The 14,802-nt window shown below is 31.8% G+C and overlaps 1 protein-coding gene across 1 annotated transcript; it reads right to left on the bottom strand.

The window, feature by feature from the left end:
* Positions 1-2,027: 2,027 nt before the first annotated feature.
* On the bottom strand, positions 2,028-4,132 carry LOC131991398 (homeobox protein Nkx-2.2a-like). Its single transcript, XM_059356801.1, has 2 exons — positions 3,563-4,132; positions 2,028-2,863 (listed from the first exon to the last, which is right to left on the bottom strand). Exons 1-2 carry the CDS (start codon positions 3,972-3,974, stop codon positions 2,343-2,345), a joined length of 933 nt encoding a protein of 310 aa, XP_059212784.1. The 5' UTR covers positions 3,975-4,132; the 3' UTR covers positions 2,028-2,342.
* Positions 4,133-14,802: the final 10,670 nt, after the last annotated feature.

Raw genomic sequence — 14,802 nt, 5'->3', positions numbered from 1 at the left:
TCTTGCATGAGAAATGCATGAAATAAATGATAAAACTAATATTCTTTTCTTTTAAATTGTGTCTCTGTAAAGCACAATATTATTAATATTCCTGTCAGAAACCACAGATTGACCGCTCACACCTGCTCCAACTTTTATTCACCATCATAAATATCCAGTTTATTACAAAACAAGTCAACAGTCAACATTATAAATAGATTTATAAAACACGCGGAAACATTTTTTCTCGCGATAAAAGTGACACTTTTGCAGAAAAAAACACAATAAAAACAACAACAACAAAAACTCACAAAGTCCCCAGAAGAAGAAAAAAAACAAGAAAGTTTGGTTTGATTTGTTTTATGATCAGTTTCACTTCAGTATCTTCAGATTGATCAATAAGTGAGTTTAAGTTGCTTTGATTAGTGGCAATAAGATTGAAAATCAAGACATTTTCGAAGCTGCAGAGACAGAAAATGTTATTTTTAAGTCAAATTATCTATTAAATTGCATTGAAAACAGGTTTTTTAATTAGAGGAAAGACTTAAAACTAAGTGAGTCTTAAATGCTTTAACTTTAAAATCCATCTCACGTAACATGTTTTATTGTTTCAAGACGCTCATTCTTTCTGGAAAATACTTTTTTGTCACAAACCAAACTCCATTAAAAAAAGGTGGAATTTTGTCACTTTTTGAATAGTTGCATTTAACCCATAGGAACCTATGGTGACACCAGTGTAACAAACACTTTAAATCTTCTAGAATCTCCCATATTACTCATTAAATCATTAAGAGACGTAGCTTAGGGACTTCTCCAAGATATATGTGTGACTGGAAACAGAAATGTGAAAAAGTAGCTCATTTCAAAAAGCTTATTTTTTGTTACGAGGCTAAGTTTAAACCCATTTAACAATTCTAATCCGTTAATAGTTTGTCCTTTATTACATTTAACTTGTTCTGACCAGATTTCCTGAACAAATTAAAATCACAATTTTGATTTATGTTATGGAGATGCAAACAAAAAGGCAAATTTGTTTTTGTTTCTTATTGATTTCTTATTATTTTGTTACTTAAAAACCAATCTGAAAGATAATTTATTGTTAAACAGCACTATTAATGTCACAACTTTGATAAATGTTGTGGAGATGCAGAGAAAAAGGCAAACTTGTGTTTCTGTAAGCAGAAAATGTGTTTAGTTTTTTAAATTTTAAATTAAACATAAATACTATAAACGCCCAATGTAACGTTTATGTCACATCACAGATCTTTGACATTTAGGGCTAGAATTAAAAAAAAAACATCATAAATGTGTTCTATGTGGTATTTCCCCCATCATTTTCCTTTAAGGATTAGCTGCTGGGTCTGGGTTCTTATGGGTTAATCATTTTAGGTTTTTTTTTTTATTATTATTATTATTTTTAGCGAATTTAAACAATTACATTAAGGCCGAACATGAGTTTATAACGTGGACTTGTTGGTGTTTCAGGATCTGTGTCCCTCAGTGAAAGTTCAGCGCAACATGTTTTATTCTGTCTTATTTCAAGACAATTTCTGGAAAATACTTTGTGTCACAAACCAAACTCCAATCAAAAAAAGATGGAATATTTTGTCGCTTTTTGAAAAGATGCATTTAATCATTTTAGGGGGCTTTTTTTTTTTTTTTTTTAGCGAATTTAAGCAATCAGTTTATAACGTGGACTTGTTAGTGTTTTTGGATTTGTGTCCCTCAGTCACTCACAAAGCAAACTCCAAATTATCTATTAAATTGCATTGAAAACAGTTTTTTTATTAGAGGGAAGACTTAAAACTAAGTGAGTCTTAAATGCTCATTCTTTCTGGAAAATACTTTTTGTCACAAACCAAACTCCAATCAAAAAAATTAGGAATTTTGTCGCTTTGTGAATAGTTGCATTTAATCATTTTAGGGGACTTTTTTATAGCGAATTTAAACATTTATGTTAAGGCCGAACATGAGTTTATAACGTGGACTTGTTAGTGTTTTAGGACTTTTTTTAATTAGAGGAAATACTTCAAACTAAGTGAGTCTTAAATACTTTAACTTTAAAATCTAAATTTTCTCACCTAACATGTTTTATTCCGTCTTACTTTGTGTCACAAACCAAACTCCAAATAATCTATTAAATTGCATTGAAAACACTCATTCTTTCTAGAAAATCAAACCAAACTCCATTAAAAAAAGATGGAATTTTGTCGCTTTTTGAATAGTGGCATTTAATCATTTTAGGGGGCTTTCTTTTCTTTCTTTTTTTTAGCGAATTTAAACATTTACGTTAAGGCCGATCATGAGTTTATAACGTGGACTTGTTGGTGGTTCAGGTTTTTGTCCCTCAGAGAAAGTCCGCCTCACCAGCTCCAGTGGTACATGTGCGCCAGCTGCTGCTGCGGCAGCGCGGCGTGCTCCGGGCCGTAGGCCGGGTGCAGCAGCGGGGAGTAGGCGCACAGAGGCAGGCCGAGGCCGGAGCGGAGCGTCACCTCCAGGTCCTGCGCTGTGATCCGCTCGCAGGACTTCCCGTCCCGCACCAGCAGCGGGATGGCGACGCGGCGCGCCGGCAGCAGCTGCAGCGCGTCGGAGCCGCAGTGCTCGGCGCGCTTCATCTTGTAGCGGTGGTTCTGGAACCAGATCTTCACCTGGTTCGGGGTGAGGCGGATCAGCCCGGCCAGGTGCTCCCGCTCCGGGGCCGACAGGTAGCGCTGCTGCCGGAAGCGGCGCTCCAGCTCGAAGGTCTGCGCCTTGGAGAAGAGCACGCGCCGCTTCCTGCCGCGGCTCTTCTGCGCCGCGCCGCCCGCCGCCGCGTCCGGGGACTCGTCCGTGGAGAGCTCCGGGGACTTGGGCTCCGCGCGGGACTCTAAGGAGATCCCGTGTACTGCAGGGAGACAGAGCAGGTAATCTGATTACTTTTTTTAAAGCAGACTGTTACCTCAGAAGTCTTCCATAACAAGTTATTTCTCTAAAACAGCAAAAACACTGAAGTCATCTCCCTGTTTTTAATCACAAATCAATTCATATTTACATGTTTATTCAACTTGGACGATTATTTCCGGCAAATATTTGTTTTATTCCGTTTAATGCTCAACATATTTTCCTTAAAATGTCCTGAAGCTGCTCTGGGAACCAAAAACATGATTTTTAAAAAAAATTCAGCTGAAGAATTGTCTCTCCTTGGTAAAAAGGACATGAATAAATATTTTAAACTATATGATTTAGCTTATCAGGTAACATTAATAATGTGGCTGTGATTTAATATGTAAAACAATAACAATATGATGTAAAAGATGGAGACAAAGAGACTGTCTCCTATTACGCGCAGATATTTTCGGCTGTGCGCGCTGAAATAAGGATTAAATTATGATTTAATGTCATTTTTATATCATTTTAGTTGAAAAACGGGTGCAATATTTAAATATGTATCAAATTTTTAATTTAAGGGGACTAATTTGGTGATTATGCACGAACAGATTTAAGAGTTTAGCGTCAGAAATTGGATTATAAATAAAGGCCAATAGATGCAAATAAAGCCTGATAACTTTTAAATGTTAATATTAATAAATATAAGTGTCCTCACGTGAGAAGTGCAGGTTCCCGGATCCGCGGCTCCACCTGCCGTAGCTTCCCCCGCCGCGCCCGCACAAACTCCGGCCGCTAAATCCCAGTTTCTGCGCGTTCCCGGAGCCCGGAACCTCCGCGTGGGCCTCCTCCGGGTCGTCCTCCTCCGCCTCCTCGGTCCCGGAGCCGCACCTCCCTGCGGGGTCCGGCAGGTCCAGGATGTCCCGCACCGAGAAGCCCGTTCTTGTGTTTGTGCCAAAAGACATGACGCGCGCACCGGAGGAGGCAAAGAGACAGAAAGGTCGCAGGTTCGAGCCCCGCGGTGGGAGAGCCTCTGAGCCCGTCAGAGAGCAGCGCGCCGCGGAGCCTCGGGGTCCATGAACACCGTGAACCGGAGCTGCTCGGGCCGAGCGGAGCGGCTCTAACAGCATGAAGGATACATGAGGGGGAGACACGGAGACATGTGTCCTCCGTCCCTTTTAACGGCCGCTGGCTGTGTGTGTGTGTGTGTGAGAGCCGTTAAAAAGGACGGAGGCGGGTCTCGTGGGTCAAGTGGCTGAGGGTGTGAAAAAAAAAAAAAAAAAAAACACTCCCCGGAGCTTGAGGGAGGAGGAGAATGTTTAATGATGGAGGATTAGAGACACACAAGAGACTCATTTACATTTATTAGAGTCACTGATCCGCTTCCTGTTTGTCTTCGCTCTCACGTGCGTCCAAAGAGACAGAAAAAGATCCAAAAATAGCTCCAAAAATGAAAAAAAATATTATTTTTAAACTACTTTTGTGAGGAAATATATATAGGCTACACTACAGGCCAAAAGTTTGGAAGCAAGATCAAATTTGTACACAAAAAGATCATCATTGCTATACTTGCAACAAAATAAACATGATTACACTGTTGTTGTTTTTACGGTAAAAAAAAAAAAAAACTTGCCAGAACTTTACCGTAACAAATACGGTGCAAATTTTTCTAATATCACGGTAAAAAGAAATTTATACAAAGACAAGATTCAGTTTAATAATACTTTTCTTAAATTTAGTGATATTTCCAGGATAATTTATGATTTATGGAGTATGTCAAGAGGTATAAAGTGAAAAAATATATTATTTTGTAACTATTTATGTGAGTATGATATATTTATGGAGTGTAAACATTAGTATTTTAGGCAATAAATACATTTTTAAAAAGTTATAAGATATATTGCTTTATTATTATTTTAAATTGTATTTATAATTTATTTTTTCTTTGATATACATTCTTACTGTGTTATTATTGTAAAAAAAATGAAAAATATATTTATTTACACTTTTTAATTTATTTTTTATATTTTGTAAAACAATACGAAATAAATTATATCAAAAATATTTAGTTATAAGATATATTGCTTTATTATTATTATTATTATTATTATTATTTTAAATTGTATTTATAATTTAATTGTTTCTTTGATATAAATTCTTACTGTTTTATTGTTATTTTTTTAAACTGAAAAATATATTTATTTACATTATTTTATTTATTTATTTTTAATTTATATTTTGTAAAACAATAAGAAATAAATTATTCCAAATATATTTAAAAATTCAATAAATGTAAAATCAGAAACTTAAATAACACAAGATTCATTTTAATGTTTTTTTCCTCTCAAATTTTGTGATATTTATATATTTACTGGATGATTTATGGAGAACCCCAGTTAACCCAATTATACTTTATTTTTATTCTATAAATTAATAAATATACATTTTATTTTATTTATATTTTATTGTATTTTTACACACTGTTGTTTACTGCAGGAATAAAATACTGGTGAAGGAATGCAGAAGGCTTCCTCTCTATATTTATTATTTTATTGCTGTAAAATGTGTCAAATTTAATCAAATTTGAGTTGAAAAATGCTTAAATAAACATAAAACACCCACGATGAGAAGGTTTTAGTCCCTCTTTAAAACCCTAAAATATATAATCCAATCCACTTTATCTGTACAGCACATTTAAACAACAACACATACAACAAAACATTTCCAAAGTGCTGTATAAAAACAATAAAACAAACATTTCCATATAACAATAAGCAATAGATAATCAATTAAATGCATGAATCTAAAATGATGCTATAAATAAAACAATAAAATCAAACAGATAAACATAGTGAAATAAATAAAAAGACACACAAAAAACTCACGCAAAGTTAAAAAGCCAGGGAATAAAACACACTAAAATATATAAATAAATGAGTAAATTTCCTCTGCACCTTATATTTTACAAGACAAATAAAAAATATTAAACTTGTATTTAGTATTTACTTTATATGAGACATTAGTGATCATCAAACACGATGCAAACAGAGAAATCGCTGCATTTAAGATGATTATCAGTGTTTGTTGTAAAGATTAACTGAAGAGTCAAAGTGTTTACAAACACACACACACACACACACACACACACACACACACACACACACACACACAGCAAAGTGGAACTGAACCAAACAGAATCGCTGCTCTAAAAAACAAGAATAATCATAAAGAAGTCTGGTTGGAAAATGTTTTCTTTTAAATACATTTTCTGCACTTATTAAGTCATTTATTCTCATTTTTAGCATTCAAGCCTTATTTGTTATTAAAATATAAGAATATTTTGTCCGTGTGGTGACATTATCCATTGTTTTTCAGTCTTTTATCACAAAAAAAGACAGAGCCAGCCTTTATTTAAACAAAAACATGCCGAAAATGTTCCCTTTTTTCAGTGAAAGTCAACTTTTCATGAAGAAATTTAAGAGGTTTTCCATATTCTGATCAGTTCTTCTGTCTTCTTTGTGATAAAAGACTCAAAAAACAGGAGATAATGTCACCACACGGACAAAATATTCTTATATTTTAATAACAAATTATGCTTGAATGCTAAATATGAGAGATCTTTGTGATAAACGACTCAAAAAACAGGAGATCTTGTTTTTTGGAACATTTTTACAGCAGCGATTCTATGTTTGGTGTGTTTTTTATACATTTTCTGCTCTTATTAAGTCATTTAATCTCATATTTAGCATTCAAGCATTATTTGTTATTAAAATATAAGAATATTTTGTCCGTGTGGTGACATTATCTCCTGTTTTTTGAGTTGTTTATCACAAAGAAGACAAGAGAACTGATCAGAATATGGAAAACGTCTTAAATTTCTTTATGAAAAGTTGACTTTCACTGAAAAAAAGGGACATTTTTGGCATGTTTTGATCAAATAAAGGCTGGCTCTGTCTTTTTTTAGATAAAAGACTCAAAAAACGGGAGATAATGTCACCACACGGACAAAATATTCTTATATTTTAATAACAAATAAGGCTTGAAGGCTAAATATGAGAATAAATGACTTAATTAGAGCAGAAAATGTAGAAAAAAATATTTTCCAACCAGACTTCTTTATGATTATTCTTGTTTTTTGGAACATTTTTACAGCAAAGTTTCTGTTTGGTTCAGTTCCACTTTGCTGTGTGTGTGTGTGTGTGTGTGTGTGTGTGTGTGTGAAAATATATTATAAATATATATTTATGGAGCATGAACACTAGTATTTTAGTGTTTACTTTAAAAATGATGAAATGAAGCTTTTAACTACTTCATGTGTTCTAATGTGACATGTTAACTAAAGAGATGAATCATTATTTGAAGCTGTTTTTATGGTTTGTATGTGTTTGTGCACATCAGAAAGATAGTAACAGGAGATAATGTCACCACACGGACAAAATATTCTTATATTTTAATGACAAATAAGGCTTGAATGCTAAATATGAGAATAAATTACTTGATAAGAACAGAAAATGTATTTAAAAAAACATTTTCCAACCAGGCTTCTTTATGATTATTCTTGTTTTTTGGAACATTTTTACAGCAAAGTTTCTATGTTTGGTTCAGTTCCACTTTGCTGCGTGTGTGTGTGTGTGTGTGTGTGTGTGTGTGTGTGTGTGTGTGTGTGTGTGTGTGTGTGTGTGTGTGTGTGTGTGTGTGTGTGTGTGTGTGTGTGTGTGTTGGATCCTGCTGGGTGGTCGAACTCTGCAAACAAACACACGACGAGCCGACGGCCACAAAGACCTCACAGCCTCCACATTTATCCCATTTATTCCCCCTGAACACTTTATAATGGCTCACACACACACACACACACACACACACACACACACACACACACACACACACACACACACACACACACACACACTGCTGTGAATACATGTGAGGCTGCTGGGAGTTGTCATGGTATTCAGACTGCTGCCTTCAATAGACTGTCTTCTATATTCATGACCACACACACACAGAGTCGATTTATCCTTTAAAAAAACTCCTTAATTCGTACAAAATCACACCGTTGTTAACGTACATAGCAATCTATTTTTTAAATATGAAAAAAATATATATAAACATGAACATTTAAAATAGCATAAATTCAGGAAATAGCATTTTTTTAATAGTACAATAAGATTAAAATATCAAACTTAATAAATAAAAAAGTAAAAATAAAATAATTGTTCAGTTGTTGCCTCATATATCCAGAATAATACAAATAAAAATAAGTTATAAATATTTAAACAAAAAAGCAAATCAAGTGAAGAAACCCAGAAAGAAAAATAAATAAATAAAATAAATCAAAAAAACACAAAAAAGGAATTCAATGAAGCTAAATAATAATAATAATAAAAAATAAAGATATGGAAATTAAATTAATAGAAATAATATTAAAAACAGCAACAAAAATAAAGAACCAGTGTACTGTTTGGGAAAATGTCATAATTTGAACATTTTCAGTCAAATGTAAAATAAATTCAGGAAATAAAAAAACATTTTATTGTGCAATAAAAATTAAAATATCAAACTTCATAAATGTAAAAATAAAATAATAACACAAAAAATAAAATAAAGCAAAATACGAATAGTAATAAAATACAACAGAGAGAAATAAATTAAATAAATAGAAATAATATTAAAAACAGCAACAAAAATAAAGAACCAGGGTGCAGTTGTAAGTTCTTAGTAGTCATAATTAGTTATGTTTATTATTTTACATCTTTTATTTAAAATTTAAATCCCCTGTGCATTTTAAATTGCTATTAATTGGCACAATTATAATCCTCCAAAACTATTTAAACCTAGAGCTGCAACTAACGATTATTTTCATTATCGATTAATCTGTCGATTATTTAATCGATTAATCGACTAGTTGTTTGGTCCATAAAATGTTGAATCTCTTGTTTAGAGATATTCAGTTTATTGTCATAAAGGAACAAAGAAACCAGAAATATTCACATTGAAGAAGCTGAAATCAGAGAATTTGGATTTACTGTCTTTAAAAATAACTGCTCCAACCAATTATTAGATTATCAAAATAGTTGACGATTAATTAAAAAAATTTAATATTGTTCAATAAATCGATTAATTGTTGCAGCTCTATTTAAACCCTTTAAAACATAAAGGTTTTATTGGATATTTGCCCATTAAGTGGGTTTGGAATCTTCTTCCTTACAGACTGCAAATACAACATATGAATATAATATATATAATAATATTTGAATATAAAAATAGCAGCTTTGATTGAAAACAGTTGGTGGAAATGTCATAATTTGAACATGTTCAGTAGATTATAAAGTGATGTAGAGTTGTTATTCTGAGACTTTCTGTCAGATAGATAGATAGATAGATAGATAGATAGATAATAAAAAGAACAACATAGGCATACTTCAAGCAATAAAATATAAAAATACAATAAAAATACAATAAAAAATTAAGTGTCTAAAGAAGGAGTATGTATTAAGGAGTAGAATAGAATTCCAGTGCAGAATAAATATGAATATACAGTATAAAAATGTTGGTGCTATGAAACAAATAAGGTGCAATGAACAGTGTGCATAAAAAACAAAGTGCATAGCAACAGTATGTAATGAACCAGACTATTATTTGTTATTGTACAGGGAAAACTCTGAAAGATGAATAAAATCAGATTATCCTGAAAACCTGTAAAGGAAAAGACAAACACTTTAGAGTAAAAACCTCCCTGAGTCCCTCCAGCAGCTCAAACACACTGATCTGTGTTTAACCCTGAGCTCACACTGCCCCCTGCTGGCGAACACAGGAACTGCAGCTCTGCAGTAAAAGTAAAAAAAATCCTCCAGTCTATCAAACTTTAATGAATGATATAATGAAACATTTGCAGTTAGAAAAAATAAAAATCACCCTGAGAGGTAAGATAAATACATTTTACACAATATGGCAGCCATTTATGGATTATTATACTAAATATAACCCCATGAAAAATTAACAAATGTAAATTTTTGAAAACTTGACATCGTCCGAGTTGTATTATTAATATTTAAATCTATTTTATTTGTAAACCTTATTTTTGTTTTGATACTTGATTTGACTCCACCTAGGTTTTTTGTTTTGTTTGTTTGTTTGTTTTGTTTTTTGTGTTTTTTATTGCTTTTATTTTCCTACTATCATTCAGTTATTTCGTGTTGATTTTAAGCATAAATGAACATATACATTCTTTATTAGAACAACATTTTATGTGAACGAAAGACAAAAAAAAACAATAAAGAGAAGTTTTTAAAAAAAGAAATATGCAAATAAATCAATATAATTCAGTTTAGTAATATCTTTCATAACCTGAAAACATTTAAATAATATTTACAAAAAAATATGTGGGAAAGGAATAGTGTAAAAATATATCAACAAACAAAATTTGGCCTAAAAATAAAGGTGTTTTTCGGATATATTATTAATTTATTTATTTCTCACAATTTCTTTATTAGTAGCTATTTAAAAAATAATAAAAAAAAAGATTCTTCCCTAAAGCTTAATGTTCACTGATTAAATTGAGAAATTAAGTGTTATCTATCTTTTAAAATATTATTATTATTATTACTATTATTATTATTATTTAATTTAAAAATCTTTTTGTTTGTATGTGTGCAGTTGCAAAAAAAATCTTAATAAATTCACCAAATTTCTTATTTCATCTATGTATTTGTTGCAAATTATTGAGAAAACAGAGAAAATGTTGTGAGACATTAGTTAATTTAGTTTATCAATTTAATACAGCTCCATTTATTCTCAAAAGTGATATTTATAATTTTATCAAAATCATTATTTAGTTAGTTAGTCTTCATGAATATTAAATTATTTGCTTGACTCTAGACAGATTCAAACATTTGTGGATAGCACCCAACTAACGTGCTGTGAGCTGAGTAATTGTATAATAAATAGGCCTTAATAAATGTATTTTAAGTGCGGTAGCTGAGCAGCAATAATTGCTCTTAATTAATATCAAATGACATGGTTCCTCACAGGAAGCTCCCTTGACTCCCTTTATTTAAAAAACGTTTCAAATAAAATAATATTCCACAATATATTAAGTTTGTGAACCCTCTGCAGTCCAGAAAAGCACCGGAGCAAGATTCATTCATCAAGTAGAAACGTTCAGCAGCATGTTTCTGCTGACAGCTCAACTCTAAAGTTTTGGCTTTTCCACAAGTTTCCATTTAATACAAATGTCCAATCAATGCATCAACTCTTTTTCTGCAAAGGTGAAAAAAACACCTTGACCAAGTTTAGTTACATGATTTTACTTTTTTGCAGAGATTTTTCAAATTTTGCAGTGTGCGTTTTTAACATTTTTAATGCTATCTTTTGTGTTTACTGTTGTTGTTTTTTGTGGGATTTTTATATTATATTATATTTTATATTATTATTACATTTTTATATTTATATTATGTTATTTTTTGTATGCTTTTTTATTGTTTTTGTGTTTTTTGTTATTTTTTTTGTGTTTTTTTAAATCATTTTTTCAGTTTTTTGTGTTTTTTGTGTTTTTTTGGTCATTTTTTGTATTTTTTTTGTGTTTTATGTGTGTATTTATGTGTTTTTTGTAATTTTTGTGTGTTTTCTATGTGTTTTTTTTGTCATTTTTGTGTTTTAATGTGTGTTTTGTGTGTATTTATGTGTTTTTTTGTCATTTTTTTGTTTTAATGTGTGTTTTGTGTGTATTTATGTGTTTTTTTGTCAATTGTTTGTGTGTTTTTTTTGTCATTTTTTGTGTTTTTATGTTTTTTTAAAATTATTTTTTCATTTTTTTGTGGGGTTTTTTTTGTATTTTTGTGTGTTTTTTATGTGTTTTTTGTCATTTTTTGTGTTTTAATGTGTGTTCTGTGTGTATTTATGTGTTTTTTGGAAAATTTTGGCGTGTTTTTGTGTGGTTTTTATGTGTGTTTTTTTGTGTTTCAAAATGTTGATCCATTAAGTCAAAATGACAAAATAATAATCAGGTGAGGTTGTGCTGAAAAAGATGATAGCAGCATGACATGGTGATCATTATTTAAGCTGAATATACAGGCAGAATGAAAAAGAGTCAAGAACCAACAAAATAGCCCCAAACTCCAAAGAGTTAAATGATAATTAGGTTTCACCAGAGAGGAGGAAAACTGTAATGCAGGATTTCTTCCAATAGGAGGCGCCATTGCATTATAAATGATGCCTTCACATAAGGAACCAGTGTGGGAGATTTAACTTGTATAATTATTGTTTTATACTGCACTCGTCTTAAAGCTGTTACCTATATTTTGACATGCATATTGCTTTATAACTGTATAATGATTCAAATTACTTATTGCATTAATGTGACAAACAGTGATATTATTAATGTAGTTTATAGTCATAAAGCTATAAATAACCTGTCTGATCACCTGACTGCTGTGTTTCTGACTCCAGGTGTCACTGTGTTCCCACATAACTGGGTGAGTGGGCTACAACTGTATCATGAGTCATAGAAATATTTGGTGAAAATATCTAAATAATGTTTTGTTTTCAACCGTTTTTCCCCCCAGTTGTCTTCCTCCGCCAGGTGGACTCAGGTAGATAACCCCAACTTTTTTTCATTACTCCTGTTCATATTAACGTTACTTTAAACTGTATATTTCAGCCGTTTTCCAACACTTTTAGCCTGATATATCAATCGTTTGGCGAACATTAGTTCAACTGTTACTTTTAACTAGTTCAAACGTTATTTAAGACTATTTTAACCGTTACTTTTGACTAGTTAAACCTTTATTTATAACTAGTTCAATTGTTACTTATAACTAGTTCAATTGTTACTTATAACTAGTTTAACAGTTACTAATAACTAGTTAAACCATTATTTATAACTAGTTCAACCGTTACTTTTAATTAGTTCAACCGTTACTTATAACTAGTTTAACCGTTACTTTTAACTAGTTCAACTGTTTCTTTTAACTACTTCAACTGTTACTTTTTAACTACTTCAACTGTTACTTTTTAACTACTTCAACTGTTACTTTTAACTAGTTCAAGTTGAACTAGTTAAAAGTAACAGTTGAAGTAGTTAAAAAGTAACAGTTGAACTGTTCAACTGTTACTTTTTAACTAGTTCAGCTGTTACTTTTTAACCAGTTCAACTGTTACTTTTAACTAGTTCAATCGTTACTTTTTAACTACTTCAACTGTTACTTTTTAACCAGTTCAACTGTTACTTTTAACTAGTTCAACTGTTACTTTTTAACTACTTCAACTGTTACTTTTAACTAGTTCAACTGTTACTTTTAACCATTTCAACTGTTACTTTTTAACTAGTTCACCTGTTACTTTTTAACTAGTTCAACTGTTACTTTTTAACTAGTTCAACTGTTACTTTTTACCTAGTTCAGCTGTTACTTTTTACCTAGTTCAACTGTTACTTTTTAACTACTTCAACTGTTACTTTAAACTAGTTCAACTGTTACTTTTAACCAGTTCAACTGTTACTTTTAACCAGTTCAACTGTTACTTTTAACCAGTTCAACTGTCACTTTTTAACTAGTTCAACTGTTACTTTTTAACTAGTTCAACTGTTACTTTTTAACTAGTTCAACTGTTACTTTTAGCTTCTTCAACTACTTAAACGGTTTCTTTTAGCTAGTTTAATCTTTACTTATAACTAGTTGAAATGTAATTTTTAGCTAGTTCAACTGTTGATCTATTATTTTTTGGCTTGTTCAGCGACTTTTGGAGTTCAACTGTTCTGTACTTCTAGTTTAACTGTTACTTTAAGCTAGTTCACTTGTTTATTCATTACCTTTAGCTAGTTCAATTGTTACTTGAAGCTACTTCACCTGTCATTTATACTAGTTCAACTGTTACTTTTTAACTAGTTCAACTGTTACTTTTTAACTAGTTCAACTGTTACTTTTAGCTGGTTCAACTGCTCCTGTTAGCGATTCAACTGTAAATCCATTACTTTTAGCTAGCTCAGCTGTTTATCTAGTACTTGAAGCTACTTCACCTGTTATTTTTAGCTGCTTCAACAGTTAATGATTACTTTCAGTGGTTCACTCAGTATACTTTTCGCAATCTCAACCGTTCATCGTTGTTATCAAACATTTTTGCATGATGTCCTGCAAATTTCTCCTTGGCCGTTTTATGGAAGACATGAAAAACATTGAGGTGAGGATACATTTTTTATTTTTTATAGTTCTAAGGAATTTTACATGATGGTGATGTTCACGTAATAACACTTTGTAGGCGATATATTTCATAATGAAACGTATTAAAATGAGGAAAGTAATACTTATAGTCTAAACTAAAGCATGGGTCTCAAACTTGTGGCCCGAAGGTATGAAAGTTTAATGTTTTGTGTGCGGAAGGTCCCTTTAATTACTTTTTTTGGGTAATTTTGTGTCTTTTTAAAAATAATTTTGTGTCTTTTTACAATGATAATTTTGTGTCTTTTTGGTAATTCTGTGTCTTTTTTTAGTAATTTTGTGTCTTTTTTTGGTCATTTTGATACTGCCTCCAGCGGCCCCCAGGTAATTAGAGTTTGAGACCCCTAGTTTAAAGTCTATAGTCTACTTTTCAGTTGCTAGTCCCTGGTGGGACTCTTACAGCTCTGGATTGTTATGAAACTACGGCTTTAATTAAAGCAACACTTAATTATTTTATATTGTACTTTCATTAGAGCCCAACTGAAGCATTACTGAGTCAAACATTTCATCATCCTGTTGTGACGTGTTCAGTGTCAACATGTGGACCGAGGAGGCCTTCAGGAGCCCTCGTTCCTCTGGGCGCTGCTGACGCTAAATGATCCTCCTGCTCTGCAAACAGGAAACATGACATCACAGCCCACAGGAGGAGGAGGAGGAGGAGGAAGTTTTGTGTCTTTTTTTTTGTAATTTTGTGTCTTTTTTGTTCATTTTGTTTCTTTTTTTAAATCATTTTGTGTCTTTTTTA

The sequence above is a fragment of the Centropristis striata genome, chromosome 18 (genome assembly GCF_030273125.1).
Source record: "Centropristis striata isolate RG_2023a ecotype Rhode Island chromosome 18, C.striata_1.0, whole genome shotgun sequence".
In the NCBI taxonomy this organism is placed as follows: domain Eukaryota; kingdom Metazoa; phylum Chordata; class Actinopteri; order Perciformes; family Serranidae; genus Centropristis; species Centropristis striata.
The sequence above is the reverse complement of the archived record's forward strand: the minus strand, read 5'-3'. Positions and strand labels throughout refer to the sequence as shown.

What these genes read in the sequence shown, in the direction of transcription:
- LOC131991398 (XM_059356801.1), bottom strand. Translation starts at nt 3,974, where the DNA reads ATGCTGTTAGAGCCGCTCCGCTCGGCCCGAGCAGCTCCGGTTCACGGT. An exon ending in CGGGAACCTGCACTTCTCAC is followed by an intron (nt 2,864 to 3,562) that starts GTGAGGACACTT and finishes GTCTCCCTGCAG; the next exon opens with TACACGGGATCTCCTTAGAG.